This window comes from Camarhynchus parvulus, chromosome 14 (genome assembly GCF_901933205.1).
Source record: "Camarhynchus parvulus chromosome 14, STF_HiC, whole genome shotgun sequence".
Lineage (NCBI taxonomy): Eukaryota > Metazoa > Chordata > Aves > Passeriformes > Thraupidae > Camarhynchus > Camarhynchus parvulus.
Window position 1 is genome coordinate 14,056,759 of NC_044584.1, and position 23,901 is coordinate 14,080,659.

General features: G+C 40.9%; 1 protein-coding gene across 1 annotated transcript in view; it reads left to right on the top strand.

Annotated features, from left to right (window-relative positions):
• Nucleotides 1-23,901, top strand: part of GRIN2A (glutamate ionotropic receptor NMDA type subunit 2A) — a 149,088-nt gene that overhangs the window by 120,958 nt on the left and 4,229 nt on the right. Inside the window, exons 12-13 of the mRNA XM_030958333.1 lie at nt 11,687-11,874; nt 22,713-22,951. Coding sequence (XP_030814193.1) covers nt 11,687-11,874; nt 22,713-22,951 — 427 coding nt within the window. The remainder of the gene's footprint in view (nt 1-11,686; nt 11,875-22,712; nt 22,952-23,901) is intronic.

A 23,901-nucleotide genomic window follows, 5' to 3' on the forward strand; every position in this document is an offset into this window, starting at 1 on the left:
CTGTAGCAGATGGAACAAATCAACTTCTGGGTCAATACAAGTAACTGCTGCCTCCAGCTGTGCTCCTTGGGATTTTGTCTGGTGGCACCTGCAGGAGGATTGAACAGCAGGATGTCAGCTGCTTTCAGACTCATATTCTTCAAAAACAATTTTTCCTTTTTTTGTGCGAAATTTTCTGTTCCTCAGCATACAATCCTCAGAATTGTATCTTCTTTCTCTCCTCCTCATGATTTCGTTGACCAAATTCTTTCTCTCTTCCATGAGAAATTTGCACTTTCATCTTTAACTAAACTTGATGAAGCCTAGTTGAGACATCTTTAACTTCCTTCCCTCCCTGATTCCCTGAATTCCATGATATTTAGTACATCTGGTCCCATGGAGTCTGTGTTTCTATGGCTCTTTTGAGGATGACTCATCTCTTCTTCCTCAAACTGCTTCCAAGCAAATATATAATTTCTATTTTCCTCTTCAGTGTGTGTGTTCTGGTCACCTTATTACAGCTAATTTGTCTCTTTTCATCTTTAGCTCTTTCCAAAACTATTCCTGCGCTTTTATCATTATTTTTGGTTTTTCATACTCATCCTTGGGGATACAACAAGCAAAACTTCCCTTATCCATGGTAAGACTTGCTGCTTCTGCACAGCTTTTTGAAAATGAACTCTCTGATAATGTTAGTCATAGTCTGTAGACTGAGAAGGACTTGCAAAGAATCTGGTTGATAATTGCTGCTGTGAGTTAAAATAAATATGAACTGTGTTATCCCTGAAGAGTGTTTGTATAACCTGTGTTTCCAATCTCACTTTAAAAACTACTTTTGCTTAATTGGAGACATGAGGTTTAGTCCCTTTTAATTACTTTTGTATAGTGTTTGATTCTAATTTCAAGGTGGAGAAAAAACACCAGCAGTGAAGCAATGCTTAATGACTGAATAATGCCATATATGTGGCCCTTGTGATCCAAAGAAAATGAAATGATAAAGTAGCATCTTGTCACTGTTCAGTCTGATTTTCCTGTGTCTCAAACAAAGTCTTTTGATCAACTTTAATTAGCATTAACATCTTGAGATGTATTGGAAATATCTTGATCTTTGAGATCATTGTGTTTAATACATAATGTTACTGAGTTGAACTAGAAGGAGAAAGCAGGAAGAGAACAAACATAAAATTTCAGATGCGCAGATTTCTGAAAACAAATTAAAAACCAAACTGCTGTGGTTTTTTGTTCGGTTTGGGTTTTTTTAAATCTTGCTTTCTTTCAAGAAGTGGAAAATCAGCTGCTTCAGTCCACTTGCTAATGGGGGGGGAGAAATGTGGATAGATTTATAGAAATATATATAAAATAAATGGTATTCCTGCCTTTATTTCCTGGTCAGGTGTAAGGGTTAGATAAGGCTTATGTTGGAGCATTGCTGTACATGCAGAGGTGAATGTGCTCACATCTGCATCTGGGAAGCCTTGAAAAAACCCAGCCCCTTTCTGCTTTCATCTTTGAGAGGTGAGGCTGGTACTGTTTCAGAAATTAATGTGCAAGGAAAGCATCTGCCTTTGTTTTTTTTAATTAGAACAAGCAACTTCATTGCATGGCCAATAGGCTCGGACCTATCTTGTTCAATTAGCATCAAAAATGTTTGAGATCATCACCTGGGAAATGCTGCAAATCAAAGTGGCAATGAGATTTTTGTGTTAGCCTGACATTGACATTATACCTGCTCCCTCAGGTGAATCCCCATAGGGGTTCATTGCAGCTTGTTGCCATCAGGGGCGAAGGCAAAGTTATCAGCTTTATTGGTTTTTTCTCTTTGATACAAAATCAACCTTTGTTTCTGAAAAGATCTTAAAAAAAATTCTGTGAAGACTCAGTAATATCCATCTCTTGTCACTAGGGTCTTATTTCTGAGATTCACAGATGTGTTTCTCAGGAAGCTGCTGAAATACCATTTGAAGAACAGCAGAATTTTATTAATTTAATGTGTCAGTTTGCAACCAGGCCTGTTAAAAAGGAAGATCTTGTTATTGAAGTGCTACTTAATAATTTTCAAAATATTGTCCCTCCTTGAAAGCAGTTCGCTACTGAAAGCAACCTTGATCTTATAAGCTTGTCAAAACGTGTTCTTGTGTTTTTGACTAAATTTCATGCATTTAAGGGATCAGGTGGTCCACATGTGCTGTGCTACGTGCAGAGCTTGGGATTGTTCCTTAGGCAGGACCAAGCAGCTCAGGCTTCTGCAGGTTTTTGTTCCTTAATGAGAAGAGAGATGGCAGTTGTTGCCCTGAGCATTGCTCAGGAGAGCAGGGTCTGTAAGGCATTAGCTGATGTGCTCTTGGTGGGAGTGCCCAGCTCTGCCAGAGCCGTGGAGGCTCCTCTGAGCTCTTGAGACGTTTATTGATCAAATACAGCCTTGAAAATGCATCGCAAGCATTTCTGTCCGTGCTGCATTTAATTGATCTACATTTCTAGAACCCTCTGTACCAGAGGGACAGGTCCTATTGATTGTGCTTTTTGAAGAGAGAATAAATTCCCAAATAGGAAGTCGTTAATTATTGTGTTATGTTTGCAGTGGCTCTCTCAGTGCTTCCTTCTGTTTGCCTGGCTACATTTTTCCTGAAGAGATTATAGTTAAAGAATACCATCTTTTTGCAGGCAAAGCATCCTTCCAGTGGCAGCTCTCTGGTGTGGGTTGTATGAGCTCATAGCTCTTGAGTTTGCACGCAGTGTTTCTATTTGTGGCAGTAAAACTGTCAAGAGGAGAAATTGCAATGGCAATAAACTGGAAATGCATTTCACATTCTCACCTTTGCCCCAGCACATCTACAGTGGCATATAGTCTGGGATTTAACTGCTAATGGCTGAAATGAGAAATTTTAATTGGGAGAGGCTCTTTTTACTGTAGGGATAAAATGGGAACTGTTTGCTTGCCTGTTGCCCGTCACTTCCTTTCAAGGGAGCTGCAGGAATGAGTCCCTGGTGTTCCCCAGGCAAGCAGCTGCAGATCCCCTGGCTGTCATGAGTGCTTTACAGCTTTTATTGCCAGCCACAGCTGTGACTGTGTGCTCAGGGATTTGATGCTAAAGTTTACTTGGGACTTCATCTGCCTTCCTGTTAAAGACAGCAGTGCTTGTGTTGATTCACGTCAGCTGAACACCTTATTCCCATGTCCTCTGTGACATGCTGATGGAATTACAGAGCTGCTGGGAAAGGCTGCACTGCCACAGCCACAGCAGGGATGGCCTCAGCTGTGCTGGGTTACCAGATGTGAAGGGTTACATCCCCATGATTTATGAGCTGCCCCTGAGGAGCTGCTCTCAGCCTGCAGGCTGTCCTGAGCTGTCACTTTGACAGGGACACGTGATGGTTGTATCCTCAGCATCCTTTAATGACAAGGTACAATGCCAGCAGAAACACCTGGAAGCAGTGCAAATGGCATGAGGAGTTATTTCCTCCCTGCAAGCCCACTCTCCCATGTGAAAAGAACATCATTATTAACATGTTTTATAGAATCTTATGGCACTAAGCAGAGAGAGTGCACGAGAAGACCCCAGAAGGCCCCAATGGCCTTTTAACCCCATCTGTGAGTTTATTGGCCTGAATTGGATTTTTGTTGCTCTCACAGTGATTATAAATTATCCAATTCACAGCCTCACACACTCTGTTATTTGTTGAACAAATACAAGCAGGTCAGAGGCTGAGCTGGCAGCCTCTGCAGCGTGGCACAGGCATAACCAGGAGGCAAACATCCCTGATTCCATCAGCTGCAGCACAGTTGGGATTGTGTCCAGCAGGTGCTGCTGCTAATTAGGACTGCCAATTAAGTGGTGATGTGCCTAAAGTTAAAGTCAAACTCAACTTGTCTTTTAGGCAGCCAGCTGACATCTCTCCACTTCAATGCAAAACCAATTTCAATATTTTTGGTTTATTTTTACAGAAAAAATATCATCAAAACTTTCACCAAAGGAAAAACTTCCTAGTTTTTGTTCTTTCATACCTTTTCACCTTAAAAGAGGAGGGCAAGCTGTGAGAGAAGTTGTCTGTTTGAAAGAAAAATTATATATTTTAATTTTTCATTAAAATATATTCATAAATATATTTCAAAAATTCTTCATTGTTCTCATAGGAATGCAATAGCAGCTTACAACCAGAACTCACAGAAATGTCCAAATCTTTAACCAGATTTTTAAGAATTTACCAGGGATGGTTAACTCTGTTAAAATCCAATTTTTAACAGGGATGGTTAACTCTGAAGAGTGTTTGAGGGAGAAAGGAAAAGGCCTGTAGGCAGCATGAGATATCTGTAGTCATAATAATTTGCTGCTTGCAACCCCCCAGGATAGCTGCTATGATACATGAAAGGAGCCCCATGTATGAGTGCTCTCATCATAAAAACACAGGGCAAACATCCAAAGAGGAGTGAGCACAGATCCTGAACTACCTGGGATGGGCAGGGAGATGTTTGCTGTGCTCCAGGGTGTCCACTTACCACCATCAATTTTGACAGTAAGCGCTAAATTATTGTACAAACACAAATACACTTTCCTTAAAACTGTCTGAAGGAGCTAAAATGTGAATAACTGTTTTCTTCCTGACCTTCTGTGAAAAAAAATCTCTGCTAAACAGTTTGGCCCATTCAGGATTTTCTCTCCTGGCTGACCAAGTTCAGACAACTTCTGCAATCAATAACTTCATTTAATTTGGCATCAGATGGCTGGGGTAACTTAATTTCAATTTACATTATGATGCTTTCTGTGGTGGTTTAATCTAATATATGTTTCAGTGTTCACTCTAGTGCTCATTTTGGCATTGTGCTCTGCAGGGAATGATTTCCAGTGGGTGTTCCAGCTGTAGCCACATGAGCTAAGAATTGGAAAACTGGTTTGCAACTGGGCAGCTGCTGCCTGTGCTAGAGGGCTGCAGAGATGTGAAAACAGTTAAATTTGCTGTTCCATCTAGGAATATTTTTCAGAGGGACCTCTTCAGTATCAATTCTGAAATCTAGTATCTTAAAAGGAGTGTGTGGCTGAATGAGCACAGCTTTCATTTCACTGCTGAAGTGAGCAGAGTTCAGCACTGCAAGCTGCCAGCTCAGACTTAAAGACTCCTGTGGCATTTCCACTCATGGCAGGACTTTCTGGCATCAGTTTTTCTGGTGGCTGATTCCTCCTTCCCCATAACTTGCTGTCCTTTCAGGAAATGCAGTTATTCTCATGGTCTTGTAATTCTTACATTTTCAGGAATTTCTTCCTGGCCAGAAGACTGCCTCTTTTGCAAATTTTTTTTTTTTTAGAGAAAGAGAAACAAACAACCCTGTTTCCCCTGTTCACCTGATGCATAGAAACTTGCCTCTAGGAAAAAATAATTTTTAGTAATTTATTTCCAATTCCTTTATTCAGTACCTGAGTGCTCTTCTGGAGGTTTTTTTTTGATTGTGGTTTTGTTTTTTTTTCTAAGATCACTTCCTTTGTCTGCATTATAACTTTTTAAGGTAATGCTGTTATCTAATATCTCTAAATATTACAAGTAGCCTGGAAATAAAATGAACAGGTGGAAGTAACTGTGTGCCATCTAACCCCTATTCTTTTCAGAAGCTATTCTGAGTTTTAGCCTTCATTTCATTTGGGGCTGAGATCAGGTACTTGGTGAGCTGTGCTGAATTTATCCTTCATTATGCTATTGTAACTGGGACAAAATCTTTAATCTAAAAATATATTCCCCCCACTCAGCTCTTCAAGTTTTGTGTTTTGATAAACTGATGCGTTGCAAAAACTTCTTGGCTTGGCTTCTGAGATGTGAAGTGGGACAATCTTCCATTGTATAAATTAATCATAAAGGCACACTAAATTTTCCATTACTCTGTTGCTAAGGGAAATGTTACAGGGACTGGGAAGGTGTTTGGGCAGAGGGGTGGTGGATGGGAGCTCCTGTGAGTGAGGAGGGTGAACGTGCCCATTCAGGTAACCACAGCCAAGGGAGGCTCTCCATGGATTTCCTGGCACCTGGGGTTGCCCTGGCAGGTGAAGTGAAGCCTCCACAGCCTCTCATGGTGCTGTTAATGTCTGTCAGAACCTGCTCTTTCAAATTTGGTCTGTGCTTCCTGTGTGAATATTGAAGTGAGGATAGTTTAACCTGGGAGAAAAGCTGAAAGCTGGTTCTGTGCTCGTGAGTTCATCATTGAACTGGGTTATACTTTGCTGACCTGTGTTGTTGCAGGGGGTGGTTGTTCAATTTTCCCCTAATGAATTGGCAATATCAAGATGTCAAGAAATCCACTCAGTGTGTGTGAAGTTCAGTTCTGTGAGGAACCATTTGAATGTGTACTGAAAGATAAAGTCACTGCTGGTGATGAAGTGCATCAGATAAGCTGAAATGCATTTTAGTCAAAACTGTGTCAGAGGAATCAACAGTCCTTCATGTTAAAGGTTAAATATCTGCTTTTGCTCCAGCAGTATCAAAGTGTCACTTTAGAGACTTTCATGGGAGCCTCATCTTCAGAGCAGCATTCTTTCCCTTTGATTGCTGTGCCATTCCACAGTGACCTTTCAGCACTGGATCCCCAGGACACAGAGACACAAATGATGCTCTCCCTCATTGTTCACTCTTGACACACTTTCTTTTATCCCTTCTGTGGGGAAAGTAGGGATGAAATGAAAGTTTATGACATAAACCCATCAGATCTTACAGACAGTATATTTGTACTTGCTGCTTTCCCAACACTGCTATTGATGATCTCCAAAAATATATGCTTAAATTTAATCCAGCCTTAAGTCAACGGCTTTTCTTTTTTTTTTTTTTTGCCTAATGTCACTGTGGCTCCAGAACTACTGAGCAGATTGGCATTTTAGATTTTTACTTCTCATTCCATCAAGAGAACAAAGTCATTGAAGGATCATGTACCTGGTTAAGGAAGCAAAGGAACATTTTTCAATTGTGTTATAATTCTGTTGTAAGGGAGAAGTGACTAATAAAGGAGCACTTGCCTTGTCTTCCTTTTCAGTTTTCATCAGAGGAATTTTATGAAAAGTTGTGTCAATAATAAAGATGGGGAAAATTATAGGGAAGCGTTTTCAACTTTTCTGAAATTGCTTTTCTGTACCTTTTTCTCTGACTTAAATTTTCTCTACAAAGGCAATTTTGCATGTGTGCAGCAATGCTTGAGAATGAATTTTTGCTATAACTGTTCTGATTTTTCAATTCTTATCCTTCTTGATGAATCATAAATGTTTAGTTATGGGATTGTCCACGCTTACTTTTCACATATCTCCCACTTCAAATTATTACATTCAGTAATGTCCTTTTGGGTTTTTCTAGAACTATTCCAGTTCATGATTTCATACCACCTGATGTTCGCTGATGCTATGAGATAAAATCTCCCCATTGCCTTTTCTCTTGGTGCTTGCTCGATGAAGGACATTTGCCTTTGTAGTGATTGTTATATAAATATTCTAAACTGCTTATTTTTCCAGCTAGCCAAGATTATTGCAGTAGCTGTGAGGAGGTTTGCAGACCTGCCTGCAGCTCAGATGAACCAGCTCTGTGGTCCTGCTCTCCTGCACTGGCTGGAGGTGCCTGGCCTGTCTGACCAGCTCATGGCAGTTATGAACCTTTGGCATTCCAGCTTTGGCAGTTCTCTCAGCTCTCTAATATCTCTTACCAGTTTATTCAAACCTCCACAATGTGACAGAGCTGTTCACTCCCTGGTGAGGCTGCACTGAGCTGACAGTTGTGAATTTGTGCGTGGCTGAGGCTCGCAGGGGTCTCTGAGCCTCGCTGGGTGTGGGGTCTGTGCTCGGCGTGGGGAGGCTGCTCTGCACTCAGGGTGTAACCCCAGTGGCACCGTGGCTTTCCTGCCACAACAACCAACACCTGGGGCTTGCCAGTCTCTGTAGAAAGAACAGGGAGAGCTGGAGGTCCAGGCTTCCCAGTCCTGCCTGGAGAATGACAAGACAAGGATGGGCTCCTGTGTCCGGCAGTCCCTGCCATGCACCCAGCCTGGTGCTCCATCAGAGCCCAGCAAAACAGCAGCTGTGGCTTTCCCCACACAGACATGGCAGGAAGGAAAGTCCTCTGTGTTCCCAGCAGCCTTCTGGCCTGCACACATCCCTGCCTTGTCTTCCTTCAGGGCTGATCTAGCTGCCAGCTTTGCAAACTGCTCAAAAAGGGTCACATTTGTGGATTTGCCCAGATTTTGCTGTCTCCATTTTTGGAAACGTTAATTGAGAAATGTTTATAGTTATCTGAAAGTTCTTAAAAATTTGGAATGCCAGAAATTCACCTCCTAGTGATGGAAGAGTTGGGTGCCCTAAAATCTGAGCTCTTCAGTTGGGGCTTGTTCCTCCCTGCCCACGCTGCAGGGGCACAGTGTGTTCTGGAGCTTTGCAGGAACAGTACTTCTGTAATCAGCACGATGAAGAGATGATTAAGCCTTGAGAGGTTATAAGAGTTATGTTGGAAATGCAGAAAATATATTGTGAATATAAGTTTGTGTTTGTGGACACCAAGTGTTTTTCAGGGCAATCAATTTTTGATTTACAGTTAAGACATTGGGCAGCGACTGACAGCAGAACCTTCAGCTCTCAGCATCTGTCAGGAAAGTACCTCATGTTTTTAAATTGATTCGTGTAATGGGATTTGTTGTGACCTTAGAGAAGCAGAATAGAAAAAGTCCTCAAAAGTAAAGCCTTCTGCATCCTCCATGTGTGAGCACTGCACTGATCCCAGACTCCTGGGAAGCTGGGGAGGCACTTCCACAGCGAGTGAGTGAAGCTCTGGCTGTGCTTTGTCTTTCTGTCCCAAGGTTTTACTGCAGTGCTCAGTAACTAAGGAAGCAAACTGCATGTGAAGAGTGTAATTTCAGAGGCAGCACAAGGCTTTTGCCCTGGAGTCTTTAGCAAAGAGATCTTCTTCCTTTGTGTTTCTGACTGAGGCTGTTTTGACAGAAGAATAGCTGACTCTTTATATTTTCTCTGTGTTTAGCAGCATGTGTTTTATGTGCTTGCATTGCAAAACTATAAATCCCAGAATAAACAGATGACAGATTCCAGAGTGTGTTTGAAGTTGTCTGGTTGCAGCAGTGTCTGTACCCATGGAGAGAGCAATACCTCCCAGTCCCTGAGCCGTGAGCATCCTCTGGGAGGGGAAGAGTCCTTCCTTCCTTCCTTCCCTCCCTCCTTCCTTCCCTCCTTCCCCACAGATAACTGCAGATGTCAGCCAGTGAGGCTGGGCTGTATTGATTTTGGTAATTGTCTGCTGTAGATCAGAAAAGCTACAATGTCCTGAGGGTACAGCAAGCAGGTTTGTGAGGTTTTTTCCCACTGTGAGCCCACCCAAAGGACACAGATTTTTGTTGTTGCTCTCCATACAAAGAAAGATTGTCTCTGCTGCATCAGAGCCCATCATTTAGAAAACTCTGATCTTATGTTGAGGGCTGCAGGCTTGGGCAGTGCCCCAGCACCCTCTTGACTCTTTCCAATTTAATTACCCCCAGTGCCAGGTAGCCACCCATGTTTTATTTATGGGTTGAATTTGTGACATTGCCTGCCACATGTTTAGTGATTTTTCTGCATATTAAATAATCCATTCAAAGGAAGGAGAAAACCAGATTTTGAGCATTGGTGGAGCTAATCTTTTAAACTGAAGGTTGCACCAACTGAATTTTAGGGAAGAGAGGAAAAGCAGAAGAACTGATGGCCCAACTATTTTTTTTTAATGATTGCATGAACCACCTCTACTCTGAATTAACCACTTCACTAAATTTCAATTAGATGACTTGAATGGTGACTGTTGGGATAAATATCCTGGAAGGAAAGCAATAAAGAACAGTAATTAGTTACAGGAATTTCCCTTTTTCGTGACAGCAGGCAAAATCCAACAACTTAATTCTCTCCTGGTATTCCTCTTGGTTTAATGTGAGATAGACACAGGTTTCTTCAGTGCCACATTTTTGGAATCTGATTTAGAGTTCTGAAAAAGTGAGGGTTCTGTTGATTGATTATTTATGAATAAACTTGGAATTATGATATGCATTTTGGAGCTTTTTTTCTGTTAGTAGTCAGAATGTGATATGTCTAGCTCCTTCTCCATTCTGTGGGTATAAATTAAAAGCTTTATCAACATAAACTGATTTAAGCTTGGTAGCAAGCGTGACTCCAAAACTTCATTGCAACAGAATTCACAACTGGTGCATCCTGATAGAATGTAATAGAAGCTGATGCTGTTGTACCTGTTTGTGCCACAGTACATTTATTTTTGTAGCTGCCTTTCCATGGAGACAGGCCCCAGCTGTTGGTGGGCAGTGTTGTGCCAAGCTGTGTCGGCTGCAGCCCATCAGAGGTTCCAGCAGAGCTGCAGGCGCTGCTCTGTGCCTCTGCAGGGGCTCAGCAGGCAGAGCGGGCAGTGCCTGGGGCTCACAGCCCCTGGGGGAGGCAGGGGGAGACTCCCACATCATTCAGCAAAGCCAACTGTCCTTCCTGCTCCTCTGACTTCCTACAGGAGCACAAAGATGCTGGGAAGGGAGGGTGTGTCCCTGGGAATGGGGTGGCTTTGATTTTCTGTGTCATTCAGGTGAGGCTGGAGCTGAGGCCCCAACAGCTTTTTCCTCTTGCTGATGTAGGCTGCTGCTCTTCTGCAAGTAGTAAACATCTTGAAAGGTTTTGGCTGCAGATGAGGGCAGTAATGCAAAATAAAGATTTATCTGTTTATTTTTGAATTTTGCATATGAATTTCTGGCAGTGCAAAAATGCCTTTTCTTTGACTGGGATCTGCTGCTGTCACTGATTGTCCTTCCAAATGGCCTCCTCCTCTTGTGTGAGCATTTTCACTGCCTTCATTTGTGAAACATCCATGCACCTGCCTTCTAACTTGCTTTACAGTGCTTCTGAGATAGTATCCCTGGAGGACATTGCTTCTTTTCCTTTCTTTACTGGATTTGTTTTCCACTCCTATTGTGTTCCCTGTATTCTTTAGAGAATGGGATTATCCCATTCTTCCATTTTTAGGTAGATGGGGTAAAAGGCTTAAACCTTTCCACAAGTTCTTGTCTTCCTGCTGTGCTCCAGATACACAAATAGTATGTTTGGAACTGTGAATCATAAAGTAATATTTTCTATCATATTTCAGTGGGATTCAGGTAGCTCTATGACATATGCTCCAATATATCAAGGACTTTGACATACTGGAGCGTACCAAGGACTTTGTCTTATCAAGGACTTAACCTCCACCTCCACTGTTTATTTTTGGAAAGAGAAGTAAAACAAGGGTGTGTATGTAAAACTGGTGAACATTTTCAATCTCCTTCACTATTTGAAATATACTAATTGTCATTTTTGTTTCAATTCTATGTTCTGTGTTGTAGTTTCTGTTGGTTTTGGAGACCGTTTTTCATATCAAGATATTTATTGCCCACACCAAGAGCAAAGATACAAAGATATCAGGGCAAGACATTTTGTAGATTGGTTTCTCCTGCTCAGTATTTTTTAACAGCATCCCTAAAATAGAAATGCAAAACTATGTGTCCTACTTTCCCCTCACTAAAATAGATGCCTTTTGTTAATTTTAGATACAGCAGAGCAGGATATGTAATTAATGATATCAAAGAATCCATATGATATTCAACAGGGTCCTAACATCAAGGACAAAAGAAGTCTGACAACAGCTGTCCCTAATGATTTGGTTTGTAAAATGTTTTCTTTTATTTCAGGAAGTTGGATGCTTTCATCTATGATGCAGCAGTGCTGAATTACAAGGCTGGGAGAGATGAAGGCTGCAAACTTGTCACAATAGGCAGTGGGTACATCTTTGCCACTACTGGCTATGGGATTGCTCTCCAGAAAGGATCACCTTGGAAGAGACAAATTGATCTTGCCCTCCTTCAGTTTGTGGGAGATGGTAGGGACCAAGCTTTTTCCTTTCCTTTTTTCTTCTGTGTATGCACAATTAATTCAGTTTTAGTAGCTCTGAGCCTGCTAGTACTGTTCTCTCGAAGTCTTTAAAATAAATAAAAGGTAAAACAGAGTAAAATTACTTCTTGGTGCTGAAACAGGAGTTCTCTTCCACTCACCTAAGTCACCTCACCACCAAGGGCATCAGCCTCTATTTTCAGAGTGTTTTCATATACATCACAAAGTAAAGCTGGCCTAAGTGTTAGAGAGCATTTATCCATTTATTTATTTCCTTTGTTTTTGTCTCTGAACAATTCCTTAGTAGATGAGTTATCTTTCAGCATGACTGTTCTGCTATTGAAAAGTGTTTAGCTCAGTTCTGAACTGATGTGAGTGATCCCTAATCCAGGATGGTTTCATTCAAACTTATGGTGAAAGAATGCCTATGAAATTGAATTAGGATTACTCGTTTCATTGCACTTCAAACATATATTTTTTATTCTAACATGAAATAGAAGAACTGTAGGTCCTCTTGGCACTTCTGCCCTGCAGTAGAAAACTTGCTGCACAGCTTTGATATATTTGAAAACAGCAATGATGACTCAGTCTCCACAGAGGGTATGAACTCCTTTTTGATTGTAGAAAGCTTCGTGTTTCACCTGTGGAAGCAAATAGAGATATGGTAATTAAAATTTTTCTGTGGTGTGACAGATGAAATCCTCTATCAGATTGGAATATGGTGTGTATTACATAATCTTTATTTTGGTTTTTTTACATACATGTGTGTGTTGACTCTGCATTTCTTTATCAGTGAAAGAGAGGGCTTTATGAAAAGATAAATATGGGTTTAATGTCACCAGTAACAAGCAATTGAGGGTAAGAATGGTGAATTTCAGTGTAACAGCAATGGCAGAGAGCAGGACTTAGCATAGTGACCTCCTGTTCCATAAACCACAGGACATTAATTTTCATGGGGCAGACAATGAGTGTGTAAGTCTCCCAGCACATGGATTTTACTCCTATTACGACATTAAACAACTGGAAGAGGTATCATCATCACGACTGATGCATTTTGTCTGGTGTATATATGGAAATAATAGTGCCATCATATCCATCTGTTGGGTTTAGAGAGGCTGTGGAAGAAACCTCTCTAACTTGGGTGAAGGAATGCCTAGATGATCTGCAATGGCTGCCTTTCAAACATCCACATATTCCTGAATATGATTTTCTGTTTGTATAATACTGTTTAGAATTATTCAGTGTTATAATTCAGAACCATTTTCAAATGATGAATTTGAATCAGAGAAGTTGAATTACTGGTCTCATACTAAAGAAGAAAAATATCCTGCAGCCTGAGGGAGGATCTGAGTTGTGTTTCTCAGTGTGGGCTAACCCCTATAGGTGTAGCCAGAGCAGCACTTGGGTTTTCATTCCTTTCACTTTGCATTTCCTTCATGCTTACTCCTTCAGCATTTTTGATACTTCTCATCCAACACAAAAAATTAAATCACAGAGAAAGAAAATAAATGAAATTGAAGGGAAAGCACTTGAAAGTATTCAAGAAAAATCTCATCAAAATACTGAAGGTGCTGCATTTTTACGCTTCACCTCGACTCTGAATATCAGGTACAAAATAGAGTGGGTGGGAGCAAAGTGTGAAAAGTCTTACCCTGTGTTTACACTTTGACCTATGGACTTCCATAGCATAGAAATTCTTATATCTTTAACCAATTTTTAGTTGCTTAAAATAATACAAATGAATTGTCTACAAAACTCAATATTAAAACTTAGAGAATAGCAATAGATAAAGAGAACACCCAGGTGAATGAAACCTCATTATGAAATGTCTGTGCCCTGCTGAGAAGATAAGCAAACACGTTGAATGCACAAACAATGGGAATTGTGACTAAATTTATGGCATTTTTTCATTACTATTAGAAGTTACTCTGAACAACCTAGGACTGCTAAAACATTACGTTTCTCTTGTGAAGGATCCCTACATTTGTTCAGAAAATGGTGTAGGCTCTAGTAAAGAGTATAGTAGTTGGACATACAGGATGTGCAGAAATTCTTGTAGGTATGTTTCTTTGAGTTCCAGAACTGCCTCACTTGTCTTACTTTGTCTCACAGGTCTAGATGACCATTTTCAGGGAAAACAAACCCCAACCACCATTGACTTTCCACCAAATGTGGGGGGGAAAAAAAGAAAAAAATCAACAAAAAAGCCCTAATAATGAAATTTCTTCTACTGAGTTACAAAGTACATTGCAGGTGAACTGGAACTAAACACCAAGAAATTAAATGTAAAGAGTAATTGCCTGGAACTAGCTCGACCTGATTTTGTAATCCATGTCTAACTTCAGTAGTTCGATGGATAATCTTTTTAGCTGTGAACTTACATAACTCTGTTTTGGTGAGCTAGAAGGGATGAACCCAGAGTTCAGACCAACATCACTTTGCTGTATCACTAAAAATCTCTTTGAAGTTCTCTAGACTAAAAGCAAGTATGGTTGGGGGGAAAGTTTCATCCTAAGAGAGTACTCCTGGGAAAGGCTCAGTGGAGCCTGAATGAGGTTGTTTAAATAAATAGGCAAACACAAATGAAGGCAGAAATCTTATTTCACATGTATTGCTTCTGTAGAATATATTATTCTCAAAGACTAAGCTGTAAAACAGCAGAGCCCCAAGTAGGATTGAATTATTCTTCAGTATGTGTAATAGGGCATTCATCAGGGTATGGAATAATTTCAGTGAATGATTGTAAACCTAATGAGTTCCATAACTATAAGAAGAAAACATTCTAATGAGTTCAACAAACACAGTTTCTTTATATGAATAATATGTTAATAAGAGGAAAAACCTTGGATAAGACCAAGTAATTTGTGTAAAAGTGTATCTGATTGCACATACAAAAAGCCATGATCTCATTTCTTTTTTACATTTACCCAGGACTGAAATGGCCTTTTGAAATATATTTTAGAGCTTCCAATTTCCTCTGCACGTGTCTTTCTCCTGTGATTTTTCTCATTTGATTTTTTCCTTGCTACTTCTCTATCATTCTCCTATCTAAGCCTGTTCACTTACACATTGAAATGAATTTTTTGTGCAGTGGAAAGGAACCTCTTCCCTCTTCCTTGCTGATGTAAAACAGCCAACTGAAGAATTAATTGCTTGTTCATGCAGGGGCATCTTTTCATACTCCTCAAAGCATGATGCTGTTTCTGCATTAAAGCCAATGATATTTGAACCTCTTTTTAATCTTGTTGGCACTGGAAAAAGAGTTAACTAAATACAGAGGGATGTGGGCTTGTGTTGGGGATAACTTCAAGCTCTCACTGGTGGTTTATCTATATGTTTGTACATGAATAGTGTTCCCATCCTGAGGATAGCTCTGCTGGGTGGACCAATTACACTGACAATTATCAATCACACTGTGAGAACACCTCTGAAGTCTCAGTGCAAGGAGCTGGCTACAAGATGCCAAATTTGTTACTCTAACAAGGAGGAAAAGAGACAGAGGAAAGAAGAATGGGAATGAGTTGCTGAGGAGTTTAAAGAATAGCTACTTAATTGTCTCAAAAGTATAGTTGTGCTCAAAAGGTTTCATCCTTTGGTCTGTGCAAGTTCACAGACAGCCCTGCTCATGGGAAGCTGAGATGAATGAGAAGTTGTTAGTGTAAGATTAATTGCTTTGGAACTCTGAATCTTTCTAGCAGAAAGAGTTAGGAGTTGCTTTTTCCTGTATAAGGGATATGAGTGAAGTGCATTGCTAGTGAATTTCTGGCTTTGTTCATCTTGCTTTACAGCACATCTCATTATCTGCAAAAGCTTTCAGTTGATGATTAGCATCTGCAGCTTTGTTTAAGATAGTTGATCATTGGTATTATTCTCTAAAGCCCAGTGGTGGTTGTGTTGCTTTTTTTGTCTTGCTGTGGTCACAAGATGAAACTTCCATTGTTTTTTAACAGAGAAGTAAAAATTTCTCCTGAGACACAGAATCTCAATCTTCTGTTGAGAAATAGAAGCACCCAGGAGTTCAGAAGCAGCTCGAATGGTACGGCTGCTAAGAAACAGCACCATCACTTTGTTTGGATCCTCCGCCCACGGCGCAGGAATGTGTCAGAACAGAAATGCCGCGCGCTGGGGAATCGCATGATCCCTGCTTTGATTTCTGTTCTGCACCTCTGCAGGAGCAGCTGGGCAGGCTGATGTCCCCACAGCAGCGTGGTACCTGGCACTGTCACTGCTGTGGGCACACAGGGGGTGAGGTGCCAGCAGTGGGAGAGGGCTCGGGCACAGCCTGCAGTGCTGCAGCTCTGGACGCGGAGTTGGGAACGCACCCCAGCTCCTCCAGGAACAGCAGGAGCTTCAGGCAGCTGTCTGCAGGCCCAGGTGTGGCTGATACTTCGCTGTCTGGGGCTGCACGGGCCATTTAAAGAGTGGTACTTTTTCTAAAAATATCCCACTAAGTTATTTGGGAGGCATTGTTTCTGAAACCCATAGAACTCAGTCTATGGGATTTGGTGTAGAACCACCGGTGCATAGAAAGTGAGGAGAATTTAGATTTCTCTTTCTCTCTTTTTCTTTCAGTCTTTCTCCCATCTCTCTTTGGGAAGATGAGATTATTGAACTACAACTGACAAAGCTGCTTTAGAATTAAGAGAGTAAGAGGGGTTCTGAGTGTGAATGGGATGAAGAGGAAGACAGCAAGGATCCTTTAGCTATGCGGGATGCAGCAGAATAGAGGGATAAAACACTTATGGCAGCAGAAATGGTTGGATACAAGGAACAGAAAAAGCTGGGTAAAGAGAGCAGTTTTGGGGAGGAGTGTTGAGTACCAGCCAGCTGGCCAGGTTATGCATCTACTTGTCTGAGGTATTTGTAATGTATTGCACTACCTGCAGATTAGGAGCTCAGATCAAAAGACAGTGTGGGAAGAGATCTCCAGGAAGAGGGCAGATGGTGCAGCTGTATTAAGCCCCTAACCCTTGAAGCCGAAAACTTTAAAAGCAATTAGAGACTCAGAGACATGAAGAAGAAAACTGGTTCTGGTCTGAGTTTCCACAGAGTCTGTTATCCCTTACTAATAACTTTCAGTTCTGGTTAATCTTCATGTGTTTTTAGGGCAGCTTAGTACACTAAGAATTGTTTTCCTGGGTGGATAATTGCTTCCCAGTCCTTACGGGTAATAGGTAACTGTGGAAATGAGATTTGCCCCCTTACATCTGGAAGGGGAAAGCTCTTTGCTATTTTGTTCATATTTTAGCATAAGCCTTCCAAATCACTGTCTAGATTATAAGGAAGTGTAGCAGTGTGACTCACACGGGCTGATAAAGCCCAAGAAGGAAATACGTATGTGATTATAAGGACATATTTTCAGTGTGTGCTGCTCAGGCAGAATACACCCACAATCACAGTGATTTTCTGTTTATATATTTAGTGTCCTCCTTAAGCAGTGGGTGGAACAAATGTGACTGAAGAGTGTGAGTGTATAAGTGGAGGGCGTTTGTGTAGCTGAACAAGAGTTAGAGGGATTGTAATATTGAAAGTCGTGCTTAGCAGTTCTGTTAATTCATCCTTAACTAATGGGGACATGCAGAGTGAAGTCATTAGCTCACAGTAAGTTTATTGCTGTCAGTCATCTGTGTTCCTCTTGCTATTTTTACAGGGGGAAATAACTCAGAAAATAAGACTGAGAGAGATTGTTTTGGGGGATCCAGGCTGAATTTGAAAAGTTGCTGTGCTTTTATGTAATCTCTTCTCTGAAACATTCTGTATGGATCATATAACTCGGTCAGATTGGAATTGATGAGCTTATTGAACCAAATGCACATCAACCCATTTGGCTGCTGACCCCACTATTCAGGGGGCAACACCCTTATATTTTAGAGTCCCCAAGTGGTGGGGTGCTATCCTGCTCCTCTGTCACTTAGGGGGGAGTTCTACCACAGTAAACATGGAACAGTCTGTCCCTAAATTTGAAAACTGCCCTTCGTCCAGCCTGAATAAGCAGGTGATTCTGTTAGTGCTGCCAGGGTCTGTGAAGATGGTGCCCTACATCTGACCAGTGTGAGTGGACATATTTAACCCTCCTGCTGATCGTCTCTACTGGGTGCATGCCAGTTTGCTGTGCTGGCTGAACCTCAGGGTAGGGCATTGCATGAGAGCCCCTGACACTGTCACCAGCAGCCAGCTCCTCTGGCACCTTCTGCTGTGACACATGCACTGAGATCTCCCGTGGTGACCTGCTCCTGGCCCGGGCCTTATGCAAGTCCCAGGGAAGTGCTGACTCCAGAGGTCTGCTGTACTTAACCAACAAAGCAGCAAGGGTGCTGAGCTGCAGCTCTGCTTTCCCCACTGGGACAGGGCATCCTTTCCTCCTGCAGGATGTGCAGGCTGCCCAGAGCAGGGATGGCTGTGATGCACGACACAACACAATATAAGGAGAATTAATTTTTCTGGACAACTCTCGTTGGTGCAAGGCAATGTTTTTTGGAGTCAGGGGTGGGTGACTGCCTGTGCAGCTGCAGTTGCTGATACAGCTGCTGAAGGGCCTGGCAGTTTGGTGCAGGTGTACCCAGCACTGAGGGTTCCAGGGCTCAGGTGGTTGCAGGTGCCTGTGTGCCACTGAAACAAAAGGAACCTGGGGAGACCCCTTAAAAGAGTCCCAGAGAACTGGCACATCTCAAGAGCCAGTGACACAGGCTGTGTGAGTGTCAGCTGGGCACCAGGGACAGGTGGCACAGCCTGCTAAGGGCCCTGATGAAGAAAAGCATGTAATTCTGCCCTTTAGACTGTATGGTTTCTGTATAGCCCTGATGAGGAAAAGCATGTAATTCTGCCCTTTAGACTGTATGGTTTCTGTGTCTGGATAATGAAATTTTTATTGTGACAAAATTGTTCAGGGGACACAGTGGACAGTTTATCAGTGCTTCCCAGGATGATAACATGTGAAATAGGCCAGAGGAGTTTATGTAGAAAGGAAGGCCCTTGTGGGATGTGCAGGCCACATGGCCAACTGGCATGTTTCTGTGCAAATAGCAGCCCCAGCAGAGAGCTCCATAGCCACAGGAACAAACCCAGGAGGAGCACAAAGGGATGGGAGCACTGTTTGCACTGTAGCCTGAACCCACTGTAAATAGTGCTGGATTAGCAATGAGAGAGCTGGAATGTTGCAATTTATTGGAGTGTGTTTTGAATGAATACTGCAGACACTCCACATTGCTTGAACTATGGATTTTTAAAGCACTTGCTTATTCTCATTCTTACATTATAAATGAAGCAGATCTTTTATTATACAGTGCTATAGAATTTTTAAAATATCTCTTAGTGTAGGACTCATGTAGTCATTTGTGAGTTTTTCAGGTTGAATAGATTGTGGATGTGTTAAACAGAAAATAAACACTGTACTTTTTTTGTCAAATACACAGTGACACTTCATTTTCTGGTCTTTGCTAGTGTCATGATGTACTTTGCTGCTGAGATCTGCAGCTGTTCATTTACACTTTAATCTAGTCCACACATGAATGAAGGTAGGAAATGATTGTGGCATTAGTTTCCTTTAGTAAGTGCCTGAATTGGAAACAAAACCCCTTAAAATAAGTCTGATTAATATTTATGAGTAACTTGAGACACCCCCATTAGATGCAGACTTGAACTCCATTAACAGTTCAGTGAGGCCTGGCATTTATGGATATTGAGGTTGCTGACTTAGAATTTCAAGGTCTGTTTTATGGGATATTTGGAGCTCCCACTTGCTAATGAGTATTATGCACACACAGGGATGACTGAACTCTCCAGTGCCTGGTAATCACAAATTACTGGCCTTTGAATTGCCAACTGTAATATATTGCCATAGGTGTCATCACCCTGCACATTCATCTCACAAACCAGACCACCCAAAAGGATTTGAAAAACAGCATTTCTCCAAATGGACTTTGTTCTTTTAAATTAATTTATTTTCTGAACCAAATTATAACTAGCCTCAAAGTTCAATGTTTTGAATTCAAACTCCAGGCCAACTTTGGAAGTGATAGATTTTAATAAGGAATGAATTGACAGCACAGATAAAAAATTTTCTTATGCCTGAGGATTTTGTAATAAAAATGTTATGGTTTCTGTGAATATCTGGTTTTAAGTGTAATGGGCAGGAAAAGCAATAAGAAGATTGGGCATTTTTGCCAGTTTTATATGGTCAGCTATGCTGAAGTGTTATCACAGTTAAATTATTGCCAGTTTTGTCTGTGTTTCTGTGTGTACATACACACACACATATGTAAATATTTAAGCACATGTATAAAAATAAACACTGGAAATGGCAACTGCTTTATATGGAGAGACCAGAATTATCAGCCTGGTATGTCCATTCCCAGATAGCATCATTCCATAGATATGATAATCCAATGATTAACAGTGCTTTGCTGTCTTAAAAATATGGATTCCATATGGGCATTAATTAACAATTATACTGTCATTGTCTGATATTATGGAAGGGATATTGCAATAGCAGGATCTGCAAGGCTCTGGGATGCTTTGTTCTTCTTTACTTGCCAGGGCACTGTCATTTATCTTGACTCAAAACAAGCTTAGTTCATTTCTGTCGGGATGTTTTTGAAAAGGTTGCTGGATTATCAATAGTTACTTTAGATGTACATGCCAAAGGGAAAGGAACACAGAGGAAACAGTAATAAAATAGAGGTTCAAATTCCTTCGTGAATTTTGTTATGAACAGTGAAAGGGCACAGCAGTCAAATCAAATTGATGCCTGACAATCATGGGAGATGTGAGTTTTCCTGTGGGAAGTGATGAGATCTGATTGGTAGAGCTTCAGCTAATGCACAGACCAGAAATATTGCTCTCTCTTTGGACTTGAGTTCTTTTCTCTTCTGTAGCCTCTGTGAGTTTTATTCATAGACCTTGGGGAGGACTTGAAAGAGAGACGAGGGAAACAGTCCACTGAGGTTTAGCAGAACAAAAGAAATCCAAATGTTCTGAGATATGGAAATGCAATAATGAACCCCAATTATCTATGTGTGCAATATCTATACTGTTACAATTAATAATTTATTGTCCCAATGTCCTGGATTAGAAGATTTTTAAAGATTCATTAGGATTGACTTTTTTCTTTGGGATGCTCTTAGGTATTTTGAAGATTGAGCACTGTAATTTGGGAGAAGACACATTGCCTTTTGCAGATGTAGAGGTTCAATTCGTGCTTCAAGCACAAAATTAAATTCTGAATTAGCTAGAGATTGAATAATCCCTCTTACAAATTTTTGAAATGCCTTTGCTAAAGTGCATCAGAACTTGTCCTTTCTACTTCAGTTTTTCATTCACATTCTCTAAGAAGCAATTTCTCCATCACAGTGTTGTGTTCCATTTCCAATTGGAACTCACATCCAAATTATCTGTGGGCTGCAGCTTTCCTGGTGCCCTGGCACTCTATCCTGCAAAATGCTTTTTCACAGCAGGTCATTGATCTTCCAGTCTAGCTTGAAGGTAGCTGAAATGTCAATATAGCTTCTAGCCATTTTTTTCTGTTCTTTTTTTCCAGTGATGTATGAATTATAATAATACTGAAAATGTATTCCCTAATCATTGGCTAAGGATTAGGAATTTTACCATGGAAATTCTTCCCCCATATTGAAGCCATATCTTAAATTGGAAAACACACCAAAAAAGCTAATACTGTCCTTTTAATACTGTCCTTTTTGGCCCTCTACATTGCCTGCTGTATTTTCTATAAACAATGAAGTTTATGACATTAAAAATTATAAAATAATTACTCAGCTGACTATATCCCAAGAGAGTAAAAAGGCCTGTGTGCCCATGCAGTGCTTCAGTAAGAACAACACTAAATGTTTGAAAATTAGTCAATCATGCAAAATAGTAATAAAAAAAAAATTTGGCAGGAACAATTGCACTTTCTTGCCCACCTCTGTCCATGCTGGCAGTAGCAAGCACTGCTAGGTGACACTGTCCTTCATCTGAGGCCAAATCTCATCAGTGAAATATGGATTCAAAGTTAGGAGTACACAAGAGAGGGAGGGAGTGGATTTGCTTCCTTAGCTGTAAGTAAGTGAAGTGGTTTAATGGCAGTAAGGATGTGGCACAGCCAGAAGCAGAAATGCTCCATTTCAGGCACGGGATGAGGCTGTTGGTGTTTCTGGTGCTGCCCAGGAAGCTGGAATGGCAGCAGCACAAGGGAATAGATACCAGAGATGAATGCAGAGACCACATGTGTCAGGAGAGCTTCAGCCACAACACTGCAGCTTATTTGCAAAGAAAAAATAAGGTTATCACGGATCAGATGGGAAAGAACAAACTTCTCATGGCACGCTCTAAAAGAATCACAAGAGTTTTTGAAATTTGTCTTGTGATGTTAAAAGGAAGGGCCAAAGGGAGGGGTCAGAGTGGATCAGGGAGGTACAAGTGCAGGGCAGCGGAGAGGAGGGGGCATGAAAGGGTCTGGTTGATTGTCAGGATGCTTCTCTGATGAGTTCTCCCTCTGATCACTACAGCCTGTCCCAGCTCTTCACTAACTCGCTCCACTCTCTATAACAAGTCCTAATAGTTATAGCAAGCAGAAGAAAGTTCTGTCTAAACCACAGATCCTGCTTTCTAGAGCATCCAGCTTCCCACGTAATTTATGAAATCTGAGGACATCTGAAACTAGGGTGCTGTGAGTTGAAATCTGCTATATTTGCAACTCCTGGCTCGATAAGTCTGCAGTGCTCCACGAATGAAGCATTAAATCGTGCTGTATTTTTAAACTTGCAAAGACTTTCGAATTCTGTGAGCAGTGATTTTTGCATTTTAACTGGTTTGACTCCTTGCTGTCCCTAGGGGAAATGGAAGAGTTAGAAACCCTGTGGCTGACTGGTATTTGTCACAACGAGAAGAACGAAGTCATGAGCAGCCAGCTGGACATCGACAACATGGCAGGAGTGTTCTACATGCTCGCAGCAGCCATGGCACTCAGCTTAATAACCTTTGTCTGGGAGCACTTATTTTACTGGAAACTCAGATTCTGCTTCACTGGAGTCTGCTCAGATAGGCCAGGATTGCTGTTCTCAATCAGCAGGGTCAGTACTACTTTCATTTTTTCCCTTTAGGCTACAGAAGTAATAAACACTGCCTCCCTAAAATATTATCCTTCCTTTTATTCCCACCTGAACATTTAAAATCCAGGTTAGAGCAGCAGCATGGTGCTCTGGAGTAGTCAATGGGCTTAGGATGTACTTGTACTCCTTGGGAAGTCTTAATCCATTGGATTTTTTAGGGTATGAATTATCATCTGCCAGGATAATCAGTAATTGAATACTGAAAACAAACACAGTAAGGGGAAATTTTGGTGAAGAAATGGCAGGACATGTATTAATTTCCACATTAAAAATCCAAACAAAATAAATACTGATTTGATAAGAGACATTAGCTGTGGGCTTTGTGCATTTCTTAAACAAGAGAATTTTAATTTATAAAAATACAGTGGAATATTTTTGTAAGCTTTTTTTGATAAAAAACTTGAATAAACTGTATGAGAAAAGGTCAACCACAGGTATCATTTATGTCTGGTTAGACACTGATACTTGTAAAAAATATGGAAATGTGGCTTATTCTATTATTTTTAACAAATTGGTTGGGTTTTTTCTTTATATATTTTAAAACAGATAGAACTTTCATTAGGTAATTGATTTTTCTGGATTTTTTATATAGCTGAGGAGAACTGAAAATGATACTAAAATGGCTAATTGCTTTAAAGTGTGCTGCAATTACCCTGTTGAGTAGATTGGAGCATTTTGGAACTGCATTAAAAATAGTCTGCACTACCCTGTTGGGGATTGTCTAGAAACCACATGCACCTTAACCTCCACATTTTATATTTGAACTTGATGTTTCTGGCCTTTTTTGTATGAAATTCTCCTAAGAATTGCAGGGGTAAAGAAGTATTTATGTCAAAGTTAAATGTCTGAGAATTGCTAATTCACAGGGTTGGAAATGTCAATTGGGCTCACAGGAGTGACCAAAGAGGTTG